Here is a 21614-nt window from a genome sequence, read left to right as displayed (position 1 = left end):
ACAAGTTTGCCTGCACTTCTTAAAGTATTCAAATGTGAACAAATAATCTAGGCAGAGTTCTATTGATAGTTTGTTTTAAATGAAAGAAGCATCATAAACTTTTAACAGATCAGAGTGCTAAGGTGTTAAAACACTTGGAATACGTCTTGTCATGTAGTACGTATTAGGTACTGCTCCTTTCACCACTGCCTCTGCTGCTGCTAATCCTCTACAACTGTTACTCCTGCAAGACTGCTGGTGTCTGCTCATTTGCCAGCTCTAGTTTCCCAGGCTGTAACTGGGCTCATCATTTACATTTCAGCTCCACTGAAGTCGATGACATGATCCGTAAGTCTACAAACTTGTTGCTGACCAGGACTCTGAGCAACTCTCTGCAGAACGTCATTAAGAGGAAGAACATTGGCCTTACTGAGGTAAAGTAGCTCTTACTGAAGGTGACCATGCCACATGTCCTGCTCATGCACTTTGCCTGCCTCCATTATTGGTGCCAGGGGTCTTAGCACTTGTGTTCCTTGGCCCATGTTAGTCTTCCTTGGCTTTTATTGGTTTCAATGCCTTCTGAATATGATTGGTAAATTGCTCTATCACTATGTTACTTGTTTAGCAAAAGCCTAGTGATTGGTGTTTGAGGCTGGAAAGAGGAAGGTAATGGCTTCCTGCTTCTCCTAGTAAAGGGAGAGATTTCCTTCCACTCAGTTGTGGCATATTATATACTGAAGGTTTGACTTACTGATAGCTAGTCCTAAAATTCAGAAATTTATGAGACTCTCTTTTTTTGGAATTAAGAATTTCATGGTCACATCTCACCTTACATTCACTGAAGATATTGTGTCCAAAGTGAGTTTAGGTTAGGGAAAGTTTTTCTTCAGGAGGAAGACTGAAGGCTGAGTTCCTTGTAGAGCTAATGTAGATTCACTGTTAGCTCCTCTAAGAATAAAGAACGTTTCTAACTGCATAAAGCCGAGGATGATGGTGAAATTCAGCAAATGGTTAATGGTACCAATCCATACCAAAGACAACTGTAAGGCAGATGAACATTGGCATGGAGACTTCCATTCTCTGCACTGAGATAAAGAGCACTATGAAATATGGCATGGTGATTATGGGATTATCCTTGTAATGTTTGTAAGAGTTGAAAGTCCATATAGCTTTAGGGTTCTTTTTTATTCTTCTGTGTTTGCTTTCTATTGCTTGGAATAGCATTGGCATGGATTGACTTTCTTCATCTGAAAATGGCCTAGCTTTTTGCCTTAACCAGGTAGCCTCCAAACAAGGATAACCGGGAGTAGGAGTCAGCAACTCTTCCACTGTCATTAGATTGTATTGTTTTCTTTCTGAATCTCAATTGGGAAAGTTTATACTTGTCAACTCTGTCTTCATAGTGATTCTTTTCCCAGAATCAGTTGATTTAATTATCTTGTTCCAACATTTTTAGTTCTGGTTAGGACTGGGTTGGTGTTATAGAACACTCAAGTGACAAGAACATATTGAAAATATACAACTCAGCGTCCTCCTTCAGCATGTCAATCAATCAGAGTTTAAAACTCCACATAAGCTATACTCACCAGTCTGCCTTATCTTGCTTTTGGACAACATGATACTGCTCCTGTCCGTCCTTATGCTCTTTTCCTGTTCTCTTTTCTCTCTGGACCTGCTTGCTGCTTTCATGGCATCTTTGATGCCACTTGTTGCATACTACCATTTAGCTGTAGCTCCTGCTAGCCCTTGCTGTCTCAGAGCCTGGGTGATACCTAGTTGGCTCGGCAGGTGTGTGACCTGCTGCTTTCAAGTCTTTTGAAAAAGCAACTGATGGCTGTGCATGCGCGCCTTTACCCAGACTTCCTGGCTTCTAGTGCTGCCCCTCTGCTTAATAGTGTCTTCCTAGGAAATGGCTGAGTTTTATGTTTAAATGGGGACAATGGCATCGCATGTTTCATTGGGTTGTTTCAGGATTAAGTGAGCATAGTGTTTGGGCCATAGAGAATAGCAGTACATGTTGGTTGTTGTTACTAATCATTCTGGGCATGCAAACAGTGCTAGTCAGGTCTAGTGGGTTGTTTGTCTGTTTGTTTTAATTGGGAGAAACCAAAAGATTTGAACAAGATGTCCTACTATGACTTATCAAATGTGTTGATATCAAGATTTATTCTCAGTTACTGAGTACATATTATAAATAGTACAGTACTATTTATTATTTGGAATGTACTGTATTTTGTGTCCATATTGAGCTTAATATCTCTGTTTTAAGCTAGTGGATAAAGCTTTTTGAGCCTGTAGGGATGAGAGAGATAAAATCCCTTATAGTCTTAGGTTAATTCATTCTTATGAATGAGACTAGTGTTGCTGTTGCTTTTTGTTTTTTGGCACGTTACAGATTTTGCAGCTGGGAGCCATCAAACTATGTGACTTTTCACCTTATAGCTTTGGGTCAACTCAAGAAATTTCAGGGTGGTAAATTCTCTGCTTCTAGAAACAAGACAAAAGCAAATTTAAGAGAAATAGATGCATATAGTAATTTATAGTTGAGAACTAAAACCCGTTTAACTGTAGGGCTGATGCTATTTAAGATGATGGCCACATTTCTTTTCTGAAGTTGTACAGAATAGAGTACCTGACATAGTACCTTGGGTGGCTTGGGGATATATAGGAAGATCTGGGGCAGTGGTCCCCACAGGGCTCTCTGACTGCGTGACTGTGGTCCCCACAGGGCACTCTCTCACACTTATTCTCATACCAGCAAGGATAAATGGAAAAACTTCTTGCTCCTAGTGGGATTTGATTTGTTTATTTATTTTCTTTGAGTAAAGTTTTTTTGTTGTTGGTGGTGGGTTTTTGTTTGTTTTTTGTTTTGTTTGTTTGTTTTTGGAGATAGGGCCTTGCAATGTTATCAAAGCTAGACCCAAAGTCTCAGGTTTCATGCTTCAGGCTCCTGATTGACTATTACTAAAGTGACTTCTGTCATTTTGTTTTAAGAGTTGCTGTTTACACTGTATTATTTTTCTTTGCTAGATTGCTTGCATAGGACTTCATATCAGCAGTAATGAATGTCTAGTCTATTGTTAATTCTGTGTCCTTGAAACAGTGTCTAGGGAAGTTTGGCATGTGAGTTGGGTTTAATGATGCCATGGAAGGAGCTCAGACTCTGATGATAGTCTGTATCTCAGCTGCTCGTTTCATCGTTCAAAGTGAGTCTCCAAAGCCTCTCCCTTACGAGGGTTTTGATACTGTTGTTCAGGAGTGGAGCTCATCAGACCTCGTTAACAGGCAGTATTTCCTCTGAAAATGACATGGCATGTGTTATAATCCTGGAATGTTTTAATAGTCTATTCTATGCTTGGCAGTGAAACACTTGAGGAGTGACTGACAGCCCACTCATGCAATTCATGGTGATCTCTTGTGTTGACAGATCTTTTTAAAGTCGTGATAAATTACTACTGTGCCCAGCGTAACCGCCTCCTTTTACATTTTTTTAAACTGCCAAAATCCTGCAAAACAGAACAATTTTCTTTTTGACTGCCACTGTTTTTTTTTTTTTAATTTCTACCACATGACATGATTCCTCTTATTATTAGAATTTCTTTTGATCGACAGAATGTGTTCCTTATAGGTAATGCTGATTTTAAAATGGAAGTCTCTAGTTCTCCAATTTAACTCCCTTCCATTTCTGACTTTTACATCAAGACAACCTTGCCACCATCCACCTTTCATCCCTTTCATCCCTCCTGAAGGACATTTGGAAGCTAATGTTTTTCAGGGGAGGGGTGCCATTTTCTTTAGTTATATAAATACCAATAAGTTGCCCTTGCTCCAGCTCCTCCCACGTAACCTGGTAAGAAATACTAATTAAACTCAGTGGGTAAAGGAAAAGATGTGGAAGTGGGTGGTTAGGAGCTTCTTGGAAGGAAGGGGTCCAGTTAAAGAAGGGGATGGTGGGATTGAAGGAGTGAAAATTCCTAAGATATGTAATTATGTGAAATTCAAACAACTTACTAAGATTTTTAGAGGAAAGATTTGATTTAGATTTATTTTATTTTATTTTTATTATTATATGTAAGTACACTGTAGCTGTCTTCAGATAGACCAGAAGAGGGTGTCATGTCTCACTACAGATGGTTGTGAACCACCATGTGTTTGCTGGGAATTGAACTCAGGACCTTCGGAAGAGCAGTCAATGCTCTTACCCACTGAGCCATCTCACCAGCCCTAGATGGTTTTTATGTTAGTGTGATTTTTGTTCTTTAAAAGAGAGCAGGATTCCAAGCATATATATCCCCCACCACTGAGCCACACCTGTAGCTCCAGAGTGAGACTCTGTTTAAGGATCTTTTGTATAAGAAGAGGGAAACTCTAATAATAACAAAGTATGTAATGATCATAGTGACTTTCTGGCTTAGAAGTTATTATGTACATTTTGTATCTGAGCAAACAGACTGAGAACATTGGGAAAACTTTTGTCAAGACCAAGGATTTTGTTTTCTCTGCCTTCTTTGTTCAAGTTCTTTCTCTTAGGAACTAAGGGAGCTTCACCATCAAGGCTAACATGTCCATGTTCCTCAGACCTAATTCTAAAATTATCTCCTGCTTTTTCCACTATGCTTTTTGTTTTACTGAATGTTGACCCATTTGATTCATTTGATAATCATGTTTCTTTTGTCGGGCCTATGATTTAGACTGGGAGCTTTGGTTTTGTTTTGTTTTGTTTTCAGATAGGCCTTGTCTGTGTAGCCCTCTCTCTTTATACCAGGCTGGCCTCCAACTCACAGGTCCACCTGCCTCTGCCTCCGAGTGCTGGCTTAAAGGTGTGTGCCACCACCACTTGAGTTTAGTCTTTTTTAAAATAAATGAATATATTTACAAGTGTCACTTTAAATGGGAGAAATAGATGTTCCTGGAGGTTTGGGGTATTTTTTTTGGGGGGGGGGGGCTTCCTGTAAGATAGCCTAGACAGCAACCTGCTGACAGCTCAGGTACATTCTGAGCCATCACCCCTGGGTGAATTCCTGAATGAGCAATGTGTGTGCTTACTGTTTTGTAGCTTGTCCAGATTATCATCAATACAACACACTTGGAGAAGTCCTGTAAATACCTGGAGGAATTCATCACCAATATCACTAATGTCCTTCCAGAGACGGTCCATACCACCAAGCTTTATGGTACCACAACTTTCAAGGTGAGAACACATCAGCATAGAGGGGGTACCCAGTGACAGTGCATGGACACAGTCTGGGCAGTTTCATCAGTGGCTTTGTTTCAATAGGATGATTTGTGAAAGTATTTTGGAGTAAGGAAGAGTTTGGTTTGGTCTCCATTTTTCTAGAAAACACGAGGGTGATATGTGTGTGTTCAAAATAACCACGATATTTCAACAACATTATCAGGATAGTGTGGTTATAGCTGACATGAATTTTAACTGTAATGTTTATTTGGTAACTCTTCTTTCCATGTCTTGCTTTTTAAAAAATGTTTGAGTGACAGATCCTTACTCCCAATAGTTAGATATTTTTTTTAATTTTAAGCCCACAGCACTATTTATTACTGTCAGAGAAAAACAACATCTTTATAGAACAAAGGAAAGATTAGTGGTAGATAAGTTTCTGAAGCATAAACACTCACTCTTAAAGGAATTTCATGAGTCTTAATAAAATCCTGTACATTAATTATCATGTGAAAATTTTCATGGATATTAATCAGAAAAATATTGCAGTTTTAAACAAAAAAGAGTGAATTTGATATATAAATGAACCTCAGTGGAGACAAGGCTGGGTGTGTAGCTCTGGCTTGTCTGAAATTCTGTATAGACCAAGCTGGCTTCAAACTCACAGAGATTCTGCTTGCCTCCTCTTTCTGAATAGCTGGGTGTTAAAGGACAGCACCGCACACCAGGCATGGTTTGAATTTTGTTGTTATGTTATTGCTGTAGTTTTTAGACATGTTCTGTGACAGTCAAAAATCTAAAAATGGTGACAACTAGACACATGAGTAGAGTTTTAACCATGACTTATGTCCCTTGGTGTTTCCTTTTTCCTATCCTTTATCCTTTCTGTTTGTGGTGCCATCTCTTAAAAATAACCACCAAAGAAGAAACCAGATTTGATCCATTTGGTGATTACAGTGTGTGAAAGAGAGGCTTTTAGAAGAGCTTAACTGTAAGAAATATATGTAATGTTATGGGCAGCTGGTTTCAGTCCTCACAGGTAATCTACATACATCCTCCCAGAAACTTAGATCATCTGTATTACTTACAGCACTTTGACAATGTAAGTGATGGTATCACCACACTGTATTGCTTATGGAATAATGGCAAGACTGTAATTATGCACAACTTCAGTATGAGCCCTGTTTTTTATTTTGAATAGTTTCAAACTACTTTTGGTTGAATTCAGACATAAGGAATCTAGAGAAGCATAACACTGCCGACATTAATACTGATGCGTTTTTAGAGAAGATTCAGCTAATAAAGAGGCCTCCAGAGGGAGTGTGGAAATGTGATAAGCTCTCAGAGCTTCAGAGTAACCCAGGCATTATAGTAAGAATCAAAAACTGTTCTTACATGTTTGCCAGGCCCCGGCATAGCCTCACAAGAGACAGCTGTATCAGGGTCCTTTATGCCAAATCTTGCTGGTGTATGCAATGGTGTCAGAGTTTGGAGGCTGATTATGGGATGGATCCCTGAGGATGGCAGTCTCTAGATGGTCCATCCTTTCGTCTCAACTCCAAACTCTGTAACTCCTTCCGTGAGTGTTTTGTTCCCAATTTTAAGAAGGGGCAAAGTGTCCACACTTTGGTCTTCGTTCTTCTTGACTTTCATGTGTTTTGCAAATTGTATCTTGTGTATTCTAAGTCTCTGGGCTAATATCCACTTATCAATGAGTACATATCATGTGAGTTCTTTACAGAAGTGGATGCTCACAGTCAGCTATTGGATGGAACATGGGGCCCCCAATGGAGGAGCTAGAGAAAGTACCCAAGGAGCTAAAGGGGTCTGCAACCCTATAGGTGGAACAACAATATGAACTAACCAGTACCCCCGGAGCTCGTGTCTCTAGCTGCATATGTATCAGAAGATTGCCTAGTCAGCCATCATTGGGAAGAGACGCCCCTTGGTCTTGCAAACTTTATATTCCTCAGTACGGGGGAATGCCAGGGCCAGGAAGTGGGAGTGGGTGGGTAGGGGAGCGGGTGGGGGAGGGTCTGGGGGACTTTTGGGATAGCATTTGAAATATAAATGAAGAAAATACCTAATTAAAAAGTAAATTAAAAAATTTGTTCTTACATGGTAGTATTCTTAGAATGTGGATAGTGATGTCACTGGAAAAAGGTGTTTTTGCTCTATTGTAAAAACTAAAATTTGTTTCAATACACGAGTAACTATCATTCAGTGTTAGACAGAGAATAAGGTATTGCTAAATTACATTATGAGATTCAGTAGACTGTCTTCCAGAGGGAGAATATGCTGGATCAACTAATTCTCTCTCTTTAACCTGTCTCATTTGTAAAATCTCCCACTATGTTTTGAAATTTGTTTTTAAGTATCCATGGTACTGTGTTGTTCTGGGATTTAGAAAGGAAGTTTTGATTTGTTTTTGAGATAGTGTCTCATATGCTAACCCAGGTTATCCTAAAACTCACTATGGTAAGTCCAGGCTGGCCTCAGATTGTAGGCCTGGATGCTACCTTCTGAATGCTGGGAGTACATATGTGAGCTCCCATGGCCAGCTTGCTCTAGCATTTAGAATGCTGAGGGGAATGGAGGGCAGGCTGAAAGCCTGGGTGCTGAGCAGCCAGCCTCTTAGATTCTGAGCAGAGGAGCAGCACAGGGGACACTAAAGGTCATGTTTGATTTTGATAGGAAACATTGATTCCTCAAAGCATGCTGAAAGCTTCTCTTTACCAGGGCAAGCCAACCCAGAATTCAGAGTAAACAGGGCAGCTAGGCAAGCTCCATGTTGTGTGTTTTCCTAAGCTACTGTTTCCTGAAACCTTTCCCTTGCAGATGGAAACCTTTATGCTGGAAAAGAGGCAGACACATTCAGAAGGTCTTCAAGGTGTTTTCTGACAGAGTTCCCTCTTGTTTCTTCTGCCATGAGTGACATAATCCAGCTGGCATGTTTGGCTTTCCCTGCTCATAAGGTTCCTCTGTCTTTTTAAAAATAGAGTCCAAAGCTATTTAGTAATTCACTTCATCATAAGTACTGTTTCTATATCTATTGTGTGACAATCTGATATGACAGAGAAAGAAGGGGAGTGCCCTAGATGATGTCAATCCATTGTCTAGCTAGCAGATTTTAATAAAGCAGGTGTGTATCTGGTAGTCTTTTAAGACTGAACAAAATAAGTCTCTCTTGGTTTTATGGAGCTTATATACTAATGAACTGATAGCTGATAAGAAGATTTGCTAGAGCCATGAACTGGGGTGGGGGACTGGGGTGATGACCCCGAAATCATATTCAAACCCAGAATCATTTAGATTTCTGTAGATGTGCATTCCCACTAAAGAGGATAATAAGACAGTGGACTTGTGCACATTCAGGTGTGGTAAGGGGTCTCCTTAGCAGTGTTGTCAGTGTCCGCCCCTGTAGGACATAATGCTGTAGTTCTTATTCTGAAGTTTGATACGAAGTTTTTAATATGGGGCTGTGGCATGGTGCTCTGATTTATCTTTGAATGTAATAATGGTTGTCCTGTCACTGTAAATTAGTACTTGTGGAAGGTGGTATGGTAGTTAGGTTGGAGGCCATGGAAATATCCAGGTGAACAGTAATGCTCATGTGGAGTAGTAGACTTAGAAGTAGAGAAATGGCTTGAAGACAGAAAGGGCAGGTTTTTAAAAGAAAGAAAGTAACCAAAGGTAATTCTAAGATTTTTGAACTGAGTGAACTCTTGAATGGTAGTAATAGTCGCCGAGAAAGGGGATATCATTTAAAAATTAAAAAAAAAACAGATTTTTTAATTAGGTATTTTCTTCATTTACATTTCAAATGCTACCCCAAAAGTCCCCTATATTCTCCCTCTGCCCTGCTCCCCAACCCACCCACTCCTGCTTTCTGGCTGTGGCATTCCCCTGTACTGGGGCATATATTCTTTGCAAGACCAATAGGCCTCTCTTCCCAATGATGGCTGACTAGGCCATCCTCTGCTACATATGCAGCTAGAGACATGAGCTCAAGGGGGTACTGGTTAGTTCATATTGTTGTTCCTCCTCTAGGGTTACAGCTCCTTGGGTACTTTCTCTAGCTCCTCCATTGGGGGCCCTGTGTTCCATCCAATAAATGACTGTGAGCATCCACTTCTGTATTTGCCAGGCACTGGCATAGCCTCACTAGAGACAGCTATATCAGGGTCATGTCAGCAAAATCTTGCTGTCCTATTAAAATTTTAATGAAAATATAATTATATCATTTCACCTCCACTTTCCTTCCTCCTGTTTCTCCCATGTGCATCCCACCCCCAAATTCATGTCCTCTTCTTCTTTAGCTATTATTGTACACACACACACACACACACACACACACACACACACACACACACACACACACAAATGCTTATCATGCCGATTCTGTTAGTGTTGCCTACCTGTTTCTAGGGCTGACTGCTTGGTTTTTGATAACCACTTAGAAGGCTCATCCCTAGGGAAGACTAATTCTGCCTTAGCAGTTACTAGTTGCTTGTTGGTCTTAGAGTTAGGGGTTGGGCCCATGAAATTTCCCCCCAAAGCAGTGGGATGCCAGCTAGTCTTAGAATTATTCAGGTCTTGTTTAGGCAGCCATTTTGTTGAGATATCATGGATGTACCTTCCCTGCCATAAGAGGAAGGCACATAAGTCCCCAGCAGAGTTCCTGGTCTTCTGGTTCTTAGAATCTTTTTGCCCCCCACTCCCAAAGCTTTAGCAGGACTTGGGGTTGGGGACTCTATGGTCAGTTCTCTGCATTTTGACTAGTTGCGGACTTCTGTAATGGTCTACTATTGTAAAAAACAAGCTTTTTTGATGAGGAATGTGAGCTATACTTATCTGTAGGTATAGGAATATGTATTTAGGATGCAGTTATGGATTAATAGTAGTTTAGTAAAATCGTAGTAGTATTAAGTTCTCATCCAAGATTTATAAACATACTAGTCACGTATAGTTGGCCATGTTCACAGTACCACGCATGATTGCGCTCCTGTTTAGTGGGCCTAAATCCAATTAGATTGTTGTTAGTTACCGGCAATATTTCATCTTTAGGGAGACCTTGCCATCTTGAATATAGCTTTGGTTCATAGATGTCATTGCTGGGTAGGTACTGATTGCTTCCATATCATCCTCTGATACTATGAAACACCAGAGAACATCTTTTGTTTCTACAGAGAAGAGAATAAGAGTTTTGAGGAATGATGAGTTTAAAATGCATACTTGACTAGTGCTAGAAAATTACTTAAAATTATCTCTTGCTTTCAAGTAGCTAATGAGAGAGATGTAAGTATTTGGAGAGATTATGAATGAATATTTTCTGTGTAGATATCAGTTTATAGTAAATTCGTATTTGTAAGTTAGAAGTTCAGGAAACAGAAATAAGTATGGCTACCATTGAACTCAATGACACAATCAACCAGCTGATAACTAACATTTATAGGGAATGTTGTCTAGCAGGACCAGAGCACTAATTACTCCCAAGTTCTGTCTGTCTGTCTGTCTGTCTGTCTGTCTGTCTGTCTGTCTATATGCATGTGAATGCACGTATTCTCATAGGCCAGAAGAGAGCACTGGAATCCCTGGAGCTGGAGTTACAGATCTTCCTGGCATGGTTCTTAGAATGAACTCTCGTTCTCATGAAAAGTAGCAAGTGCTCCTAACCACTGAGTCATCTCCCACTGCCAAAAGAGGTTTATTTCAGCTTATCATTTGGGAGGTTTCAGTCCTTAATCCATTGGCATAAGTGCTTTGGCCTTGTGGCCTGGCATGACACATATATAGAGTGCAAGAATTTGGGGAAGAGGCTCAGTGTGGCCAGAACGAAAATAATAGATGGTGCAGGAAGGATCCATGGTCTTCATATCGTCTTCAAAATATATGCATCCAATGATGTAATTTCTTCTCAGTAATTCCATCTCCTCAAGATTTTGCCTTTCTGCCGCCATATCCTCAAGATCAAGGACCAAACATTTAACATGAGGCTTGGAGAAGATTTGTGTTATGAATGGTCTATCATTACTCATATTTGGCTAAGTAGATAATCTGAATATCTTTACCTCTTCCAGAAACTGGGTAAATAATTGATAGCCTTATAATATTGAACATAGCTGGGTGAAATGGGCTCATTGGTGAATTCTGTGAAAAATTAAGCATGATATTATACCCATTTTTTCTAATGTTTTTCTAGAAAGTTATAGCAGAGAATCCTATCAGTTTCATTTTATGAGATCCAGTTGTTATGGATATGAACAAAACCTTCCTAAACCAGCAAGTGTGTTGTGGCTAAGGGTGACTTCTTGTAGTTCCACAAATCTGGATCAGCACTTAGACAGCATGTGGTGAGAGTCATCATATAAAACAGACCCAAAAAAAGAGCTATAGTAGTAGGTGAAGAAAAAGCCATTTAAGCTAAATTCTCAACAAACCAAAATCAAAACAGAGATGGGGACACTTCCTCAACCTTATTAAAAATATCTATAAAACTCCCACAGATATCAGCACATTTAATGGTGAGAAACCAGATGTTTTACTGCTAAGACTATGAGCAAGAAAGCAGAGATTCCCTCTTTTACCACTTCTCTGCAGCATCTGTTAACACAAGATGAGAACTGTGTGGAGAGGAAAAGAAGAAATAAAGCTGTTTCTAAATAACATGAGCAACTGTAGAAAATCTTAGGGAACTAACAGAATAATGAAAAGAACTGATTACATTAAGGTTCAGGATATAGGCTAGCATAAAAGCCAGCTCCCTTTCTTCATATTTGTAGTGACCAACTAGAATTTGAAAAACAACAGTCACAATTCTATTTATATTAATAATCAGAAGTAAAACTATAGTACATAATTATTAGTATAACAAAATAGAATTTCTATATGTTGAAAACTATAAAACTCTGATGAAAGATACAGGTGATCTAAGTATTTTCTATTTATGACTGAGAGGACAATGCTATCCATCTTGGTTTTTGTTAAAAAATATTTATTTACTCCATTCTGTTTCAGAATCTCAGCAAATTATTTTGTGGGTCTTTAATGTAAATGTGGAAAGACAAAACACACAGAATAGCTAACAGTGTTGTAAATAACAGTGTTGTAACAGAATAAGACTAACATAAAACTACTAAATTTAGAGGACTGAGTATTTGAATTAATGCCTTACTGTAAATGAAGATGCAGAAATATAATTTTAGTCAGAAACAGTCAAGTAGATCGATAAAGTAGACTTCTTACTCAGAAACTAGGCATGTACATAGGTATTCAACTGATCAGTTAGAAAGATAAAAGACAATGTAACAGAGAATGGAGTAGAGTTTCCTTTTCACCAAATGATGCTGGGCATCTGTGAAAACAGCAAAAACTCATGAATCTCAGATGCTAAATTTACATCTATCATTTACATTAATTGAACATGTAAAGTCCGAACATAAAATGCACAATTCCCTTTGCAGAGAGCTTAAGACAAAGCATGGATGTCTTTGCATTTGGCAGTGGCTTTTTTTCTTACAGTTTTATTTTAATTATTTTTATTTATAAGTGTGTGTGTGTGTGTGTGTGTGTGTGTGTGTGCGCGCGCGCATGTGTGTGTGTATCTCACTGTGTGAGTGTGTTGCTGTGTGAGTGAATGCCACACAGCTGTATACACCTTTGGGGGCTAGAATTGAGTGTCAGGTGCCCAAGAGCTGGGGTTAAAGATGGTTGTGGATACTGCAAACCAACTCATATCCTCTGGACAATCAGCCAGTACAAAGCCTTCTTTGCAGTCCCATGTTTAATGACTTTCTAGATACAATAAAGATAAATTAGATTTCATTAATAATGAAACCTTTTTAGCTGGATTTACAAGTGCATGAGTATAATCCCAGCATTCCAGAAGCCAGTGCTTTGAGCTTCAGGCCTTCTTGGGTTCCATCATGATTGTGAGACTGCCTTTATATTCCTACCATCTCAAATAAGACTAACATAAAACTAGTAAAGGTATGCTCTGAGAAAGACACTGTTTAGAGAAAAAGGCAACACAAATTCTTAATAAAGAACTTGTATCTAAAGTACAGAAATAATGAAACAATTTTACTTGAGACTTTAGTAAACTAGTGTGTAAATGTGTCTTGTGCACAGGGCAACACAAATACATGTGACCTAGGAAGTGTTTAGTGCGTTTTGACATCCTTTTTAGGATTGTGCTGTACATAACATATCTTATGGCACAAGTGTATTAGCCTTGAGCAAGCCTTATGATGGAGACAGCATAGGGCTTGGCAGTCACCAGTGAGAGCTTATTAAGCTATAAGGTGGGCATATTTACCAGCAGCTGAAGGAACTGGAGGATGTAGGAAGCTTGGGAATGTAGAAAGGAGCCTTTTGGAGTCACACAGAGAGTCAAAAGGGAATCAGATTCTTAGAGTCAATTTACTTTTTAATAGAAATGAGAAAATAAAAGGAAATAGGCTACAGGGTGTGTGTGTGTGTGTGTGTGTGTGTGTGTGTGTGTGTGTGTGAATAGATTTTCCTTATTTGGTAAAGAAAAAGAATAGCAATAGCTTTTCCTGAAGATCATTCAACCTTCCCCTCAAAAGATGGAGGGAGACAGTGATCACATTTTAAAAAATTGATTAGGAAAGGTTCCTTTGTGCTTTGTAAAAGAGAAGTGATCCTGGAAGCTGATGCCATTCAACAGTCAGAGCTGTGTTCCTAAGTGGGCATAGATGTGTGGTGGCTCTATGACATACGTGTTTGCCTTTTTCACCCCAGCCATATCAATGTGTTTTTAAATTTAAATATCATTTCCCAGGATGCTAGACATGCAGCTGAAGAAGAGATATATACAAACCTAAATCAGAAGATTGACCAGTTTCTGCAGCTGGCTGACTACGACTGGATGACTGGAGACCTAGACAACAAAGCCAGTGATTACCTGGTAGACCTCATTGCCTTCCTCCGGAGCACCTTTGCTGTGTTCACACACCTTCCTGTAAGTGATAGTTCTTCTATTCTTCCCTTCAAAGTAGGAAATCCATGCCTTACACTATAGCTTTACTAAAGTTCTCATTTCTGATTTAAGTTGCCAGCAACCTCTTTAATGTCCAAAAAGCACCTGCTGGCTATATAAATCCCTACATGGATTTTGAGGCCTCCCATATCATTTGTTTTCAAAGATTTCTGCAGTTTGTCTATAGTCTTAGGTCTTCCTTCAAAGTTCAAAGTCATTAGTATTGGCCATGACAGATACCTTGTAAAGAGTATAAAGAGACTTGCCAGTTAACATTTAAAGTCTGTTTCTTTTAGTTTTAGAACATCTTTTGATTTTTTTTATGAGTTGAAATTCTTTGATCAACCTTCCTATCTTTTTATCTAGTTTGTAGTTGTTTTCTTGATTATATTAGTCACAATTATTTCAGGTTATGTCTATTTAACTTATTATTTATGTACCTATTGATGGATTTGATTTTTTAGTGAAATGTTCATGTTTCTTTCTAGTATTTTTGTTTGTTAGACATTGTATTTAAACTGCATAGATTCTGATGTCTAATGAAATCCTTCTTTCTAGTTATATTCGCTCTTTATCTTAATGAGTAAGTATGTGGGGTGATCAGTTGTATTTGGGCTAATCCTTAGTCATAGGTGATTAGGTTGTAATTGTTAAGTACTTTTAATCATCCCTGTTGCTAGTTAAGATACCATAGGACATTGATTAGAGTAGGCCTATCATTGTCTTCAGCACCAAAGATAACTGTAGAAATTTCTGCCTTTTAGTCTTCTACCTTCTTCAGATAGATAGAGAAGCAGTGTTAGCAGTAGGCTGATTTAAAAAAAAAAAAAAAAAAAAAAACTTAAAATCTACAACAAAAACCAAAAAAATCGGCCTGTAAGCTGTAGGTGTCTGTGTAACACTCCCCAGCCTTTTAGCTTGTCCTATCTTCTGAGTGTTTGTATATACCTCGAATTCTTATGTTGGACCTAATTACCCCTGTGATGGCAGGAAATGGCCCCTGAAGGTGATGGCCTTGGGCAGGGGCTTTCATGAATAAATCTAGAGATCTTTCTGTTTCTTCTGCCATAATAAAATGCCTCAGGAGTACATCTATTCCAAAGTTGCAAATGAGCCCCTGACCAACACCAAACCTGTTATCAACGGCATCTTGTATTTCCCAGGTTCCATTACTGGCAGAGATAACATTCTGTTGTTCATGAGCTTCCTGGTCATGCCATTCTTGCTATTGGGAAACTACCTGGTCTGTGTTGTTTTCATACCCTAACTCAAATGGATTTAAAAAGCAGCCTACGAGAGATTCATACACATTTGTCCTCTGCTGAGTCTCTATGTCTGAGCCACTGTGAGACTTTGGAGAAACCTCACTCTGTCTTTCAAAGGTTTGGCATAAACCTTTATTTTCCTGAGTGGCTAAGCTTTAGAATTCAACAGATGCTGTAATGGAAAGCTTGGTTCTCAGATCTCTAATTTTAACACTCTAGCCCTTTGAAATAAAGAAAAATTGTCTTAGCTCTGTAATAACTATCCTCTTCCTTGGACCCCGAGACCTGATTCTGGTTCTCTCTTTATTGCCTATGCTGGGGTTTGGCCAGCGCTGCCAAGGACAGCTGGTGACCCTCAGATGACTTTTAAAAGGTTCTGCCTTTTCTATAATTTTACTCCTTTTAGTTGTCTTTGTTCATAGTCTTCTGATATCTTTAAAGAAAAAAAAAAAAACCTGTGGTTTTTACTTCTAGTTGTGCTTAGTAGGAGGATTGAGTTGCAGAAAATTATACTGTTTTATCACACTTCGCTCTAATAACAAGACAAGGCAAAGCTACCACAGTAACACAAACAAGCCAAATACACCAGCACTGGAGAGCTGGGAGGTGGCTCAGAGCACGCGCTGCCCCTGCAGAGCACCTGGGTTTGCTTCCTAGTGCCCACATGTTGCTTTACAACCATCTGTGCTAGCTTCTGGCTTCTGTGCCCTAGGAACACATGTAATGCACTTACATGCATGCAGGCAAAGCACTTGTAAACATAGCATATAAATAAGTAAATCTTTAAAAAATACAAAGCCAGCTCACAATTATGGGTAAAAATTGATGACAATTGAAAGTCAATTATAAGTGTTGTAAGAAAGAAACCTAGTGAGTACTATATAGGATTTATTATAGAAATGCAAGGATGGTTCCAGATTTTAAAAAAAAAAATCTCTTAATATTTGACCTTCTCAATAGCTGTAAATGAAAGAAAACTATCTTGGAGTATTTTATAAAGACATTATATAACATACACTCTCCATTCCTGATTTAAAAACAAAATTCAGTAAAATATAAGTAAAATACTGTTTTAATAATAGGATTAAACATACTTATTTAAAATTTAGCAGGTACTATAAATTTAACAGGGTTATACTAAACACCTGAATTTATATTAACATCAGGTTACAAATTCTTATTATCATCATTTATTTATTTAAAAAGTTTTATTAAATAAGTAAAGTTTCCTAAGAACAAATTATAATTGTAGTAATTGGACATGTTTCCTCATTATTTTTATACTGCTGTAACATATCTGAGTAAATTGTGAGAGGCAGACATTTCTTTCTATGTACACTTATTAAATAGTTAGTAGAGATAATGTGAAGAACCCCTCATAGAGTAGCATACAAGTATACCAGGATGGGAATATTTTGAAGTTTTGAGAACCTTTTCAAGACTAATCAAATTAGTATGAATGCCAGGTGAATTTCATAAGAAAATGTATTAATTAAGTAATTCTAAAATCAACACTAAAGCAAAATTAGACACTATTTACTAAAAATGTAAAAATTAAGTATTGTCTTTACCTACTAGATCCAAAATTCTTTTTTTTAATTTATTACATATTTTCCTCAATTACATTTCCAATGCTATCCCAAAAGTCCCCCATACCCTCCCCCCCACTTCCCTACCCACCCATTCCCATTTTTTTGGCCCTGGCGTTCCCCTGTACTGGGGCATATAAAGTTTATGTGTCCAATGGGCCTCTCTTTCCAGTGATGGCTGACTAGGCCATCTTTTGATACATATGTAGCTAGAGTCAAGAGCTCCGGGGTACTGGTTAGTTCATAATGTTGTTCCATCTATAGGGTTGAAGGTCCCTTTAGCTCCTTGGGTACTTTCTCTAGCTCCTCCATTGGGGGCCCTGTGATCCATCCAATAGCTGACTGTGAGCATCCACTTCTGTGTTTGCTAGGCCCCGGCATAGTCTCACAAGAGACAGCTATATCTGGGTCCTTTCAACAAAATCTTGCTAGTGTATGCAATGGTGTCATCGTTTGGAAGCTGATTATGGGGTGGATCCCTGGATATGGCAGTCTCTAGATGGTCCATCCTTTTGTCACAGCTCCAAACTTTGTCTCTGTAACTCCTTCCATGGGTGTTTTGTTCCTATTTCTAAGAAGGGGCACAGTGTCCACACTTTGGTCTTCATTCTTCTAGAGTTTCATGCATTTGGCAAATTGTATCTTATATCTTGGGTATCCTAAGTTTTGGGCTAATATCCACTTATCAGTGATATTGTGTGAGTTCCTTTGTGATTGGGTTACCTCACTCAGGATGATGCCCTCCAGGTCCATCCATTTGCCTAGGAATTTCATAAATTCATTCATTTTAATAGCTGAGTAGTACTCCATTGTGTAAATGTACCACATTTTCTGTATCCATTCCTCTGTTGAGGGGCATCTGGGTTCTTTCCAGCTTCTGACTATTATAAATAAGGCTGCTATGAACATAGTGGAGCATGTGTCCTTCTTACTGGTTGGCACATCTTTTGGATATATGCCCAGAAGAGCTATTGCTGGATCCTCCAGTAGTACTATGTCCAATTTTCTGAGGAACCGCCAGACTGATTTCCAGAGTGGTTGTACAAGCTTGCAATCCCACCAACAATGGAGGAGTGTTTCTCTTTCTCCACATCCTCGCCAGCATCTTCTGTCACCTGAATTTTTTTCTTAGCCATTCTGACTGGTGTGAGGTAGAATCTCAGGGTTGTTTTGATTTGCATTTCCCTGTTGATTAAGGATGTTGAACATTTTTTCAGGTGTTTCTCTGCCATTCGGTATTCCTCAGGTGAGAATTCTTTGTTCAATTCTGAGCCCCATTTTTTAATGGGGTTATTTGATTTTCTGGAGTCCACCCTCTTCAGTTCTTTATATATATTGGATATTAGTCCCCTATCTGATTTAGGATAGGTAAAGATCCTTTCCCAATCTGTTGGTGGTCTTTTTGTCTTATTGACAGTATCTTTTGCCTTGCAGAAGCTTTGGAGTTTCATTAGGTCCCATTTGTCAATTCTCGATCTTACAGCACAAGCCATTGCTGTTCTATTCAGGAATTTTTCCCCTATGCAAGTCATTTGATGTCCTTTTAATGTTGGTGCTGTAGGTAGGTAATACTTAGAAATACATTTATCTCCAGAATTTTCTGTCTTTTAGAGGTAATTTTATATTTATTTAACACTTTATTAAAAATGAATTACAAATAGAATTAAATATAAAAAATAGCACTTTATTGAAAATAGATTTTTTAAAGTGTACTTTATATTCTTTGTTCCTTTGGCTTTGTGTGGTGATGGATGTGAGTGGATTGTACAGTGGATCTTCCATAAGGAAGAGGTGCAGAGTCAAAGGTCTTTGAAGATGTGCAAGGATTGCTCTGCTATATAAGTACTGCTCACACTCATCCCCTGCCTGGAAAGCAGTTCTCCAGGTGCTCTGCCAGGTACTGTGTGGCACAGTGAGCCGCGCCCTGACACCAGCTCCCGTAGCTGCTCATCATGCTGCACTAGGTTTATTGTAACTTCCAGGACAGTCGTTTAACCCAAAATGCATTATTTTAGCACTGATATCATGATTGTTCGTAAGTTACCCCCTTATTGTCAATTCTAAGAAAGGTTTTTGTAAACGTTGTGTACCATCTCATTGTGTGTTGATCTGATTGTAAATTTCAGGTTACTGCTTCATTTTACCATGTATTGTCCAGAATCAAGGTAGGATAGGATTTAAAAATATCCTAAACCCTCAGGATTGTGACCATAAATATCATATATCTGTCTTGTCTAAAATAAATAAATAAATAAAGATTGCTTCTAATCTGCATATATTAACTCATATAATAAGCTTCAGTGTGACATTTTTATACTAGCTGCATTATAAGATAATGTCTTTGAGAGGTGTGTGTGTATGTGTGTGCAGTTGGGTAACACACAGTGTGACTAATTATACTCATATATACTCAAAAATGCATTATATGAATTTTTGAGATGTTTAAGGCTGTGCCTACACATATCATAACTATTACTAGATTTTTTTTTCTTGAAGTCTTCGTGACCAATGTACCTTGCCAGTTTTCATGAGATATTCTGAATGACCATCATAGTGTTTTCCAGGTCATAGTATTTACCTATTATCATGTACCTTTGGGACTGGATTACTTTAGGATGATATTCTTAAGTTCCATCAATTTGCCTGAAAATTTCATGATGTCTTGGTTTTTAATAGCTGACTCCTATTCCATTGATGTAATCATAGATGTACCACATTTTCTTTATCCATTCTTCAGTTGAGGGACTGCTATGAACATAGTTGAACAAGTGTCTTTGTGAGATGTTGGTGCATCTTTTGGGTATATGCCCAGGAGATCCATATTTATCACCCTGTACAAAACTCAAGTCCAGGAGAATCAAGGATCTCAACATGAAACCAGATACACTAAATCTCATAGAAGAAAAAATGAGAAATGTCCTTGAACATATTGGTACAGGAGACAAGTTCCTGAACAAAACACCAACGGCTCAGGCTCTAAGATCCACAATAGATAAATGGGATCTCATGAAACTGCAAAGCTTTTGTAAGGCAATGGACACTGTCAGTATGACAAATTGGTTGACCACAGATTGGAAAAGTATCATCACCAACCTGACAAAACGCTAATATCCAAAGTTTAAAAAGAACTCAAGAAATTAGAGACCAACAATCCAAATAACCCAAATTTACAAATGAGTTAGAGTTGAATGGAGAGTTCTCAAGAAAGGAATCTTGAATGGCCAAGGAGCAATTAAAGAAATGTTCTTTGTATCTGAATTGTAACAATTAACAAACCACATGAAATTCAAGAAGAAGGAAAACCAAAGTGTACATACTAAGATCCTTCTTAGAAGAGGGAACAAAATACCCATGGAAGGAGTTACAGAGAAAAAGTGTGGAGCAGAGACTGAAGGAATGACCATCCAGAGACTGCCCCACCTGGGGATCCATCCCATATATAATAACCAAATTCAGACACTATTGTGGAAGCCAACAAGAGATTGCTGACAGGAGACTGATATAGCTGTCTCCTGAGAGGCTCTGCCAGTGCCTGACAAATACAGAAGTGGATTCTCACAGTCATCCATTGGACAGAGCACAGAGTCTCCAATCAAGGATCTAGAGAAAGTACCCAAGGAGCTGTAGGGGTTTGCAGCCCCATAGGAGGAACAACAATATGAACTAACCAGTACCCCCAGAGCTCCCAGGGACTAAACCACCATCCAAAGAATATACATGGTAGGACTCATGGCTCCAACTGCATATGTAGCAGAGGATGGCCTAGTTGGTAATCAGTGGGTGGAGAGGCCCTTGGTCCTGTGAAGGCTTTAAGCCCCAGTGTAGGGGAATGCCAAGGCAAGAAAGTAGGAGTGAGTGGTTTGGTGAGCAGGGGAAGAGAGGAGGGGATGGGGGTTTTCATGGGTAAACCAGGAAAGGGGATAACATTTGAAATGTATATAAAGAAAATATTTAATAATAATAAAAAAGGAATGTTCAAAGTCCTTAGTCCTCAGGAAAATGCAAATCAACTGTGAGGTTTCATCATATATCAATCAGAATGGCTAAGATCAAAAACTCCAGAAATAGCACATGCTGATGAGGATGTGGAGCATGGGGAACATGCTTCCATTGTTGGTGGGAGTGCAGACTTGTATGACCACTTTGGAAATCAATTAGGCATTTTCTCAGAAAATTCAGCGTAGTACTACCTCAAGATCCAGCTATACCCCTTCTGTTCTTGACTCTGAAGCTGTAACCATGTGGCTGAAGCTGCTGGGTTCTGCTGCTTCCTGGGGCTGGAATATGGCACCCCTTGTTCTATTACATCTTCACCAGCTTTCTGTTTTCAAGGATTTCATTCACTGCCTAAGTTTGGCTATCCTGAAACTTGCTCTGTAGACCGACCTTAAGCTTGGAGATCTGTATGGCTTTGTCTCCTAAATGCTTGGATTAGCTTTTCTCTACTTGGAACTTGTATTTTGTCTGTAACAGGCTGGCCTCGAATTCAGATATCTGCTTCCCTCTGTGCCCGGGGATTAAAGGTGGGCCTAAGCTTTTCATGGCCACTATTCTTCAAGATCCACATAAAAAGCTTGTGTATTACAACCTCAAGATCTATATGA

The 21614-nt window shown here is 38.8% G+C and overlaps 1 protein-coding gene across 5 annotated transcripts in view; it reads left to right on the top strand.

The window, feature by feature from the left end:
- The window catches only part of Exoc6b (exocyst complex component 6B), a 451773-nt gene that overhangs the window by 221080 nt on the left and 209079 nt on the right, over positions 1–21614 (top strand). For 4 of the 5 annotated variants that reach the window (XM_006506729.3, XM_006506728.3, NM_177077.2 and 1 more), the window contains 3 exons: positions 302–413; positions 5036–5170; positions 13959–14138. In XM_006506729.3, the coding sequence (XP_006506792.1) occupies positions 302–413; positions 5036–5170; positions 13959–14138 (427 nt within the window). Of the gene's footprint in view, positions 1–301; positions 414–5035; positions 5171–13958; positions 14139–19136; positions 19297–21614 lie in introns of those variants that run through there. The other variant, XM_011241500.2, reaches the window with a different exon arrangement.

The sequence above is a fragment of the Mus musculus genome, chromosome 6 (assembly GCF_000001635.26).
Source record: "Mus musculus strain C57BL/6J chromosome 6, GRCm38.p6 C57BL/6J".
Classification (NCBI taxonomy): Eukaryota; Metazoa; Chordata; class Mammalia; order Rodentia; family Muridae; genus Mus; species Mus musculus.
The sequence above is the reverse complement of the archived record's forward strand: the minus strand, read 5'-3'. Positions and strand labels throughout refer to the sequence as shown.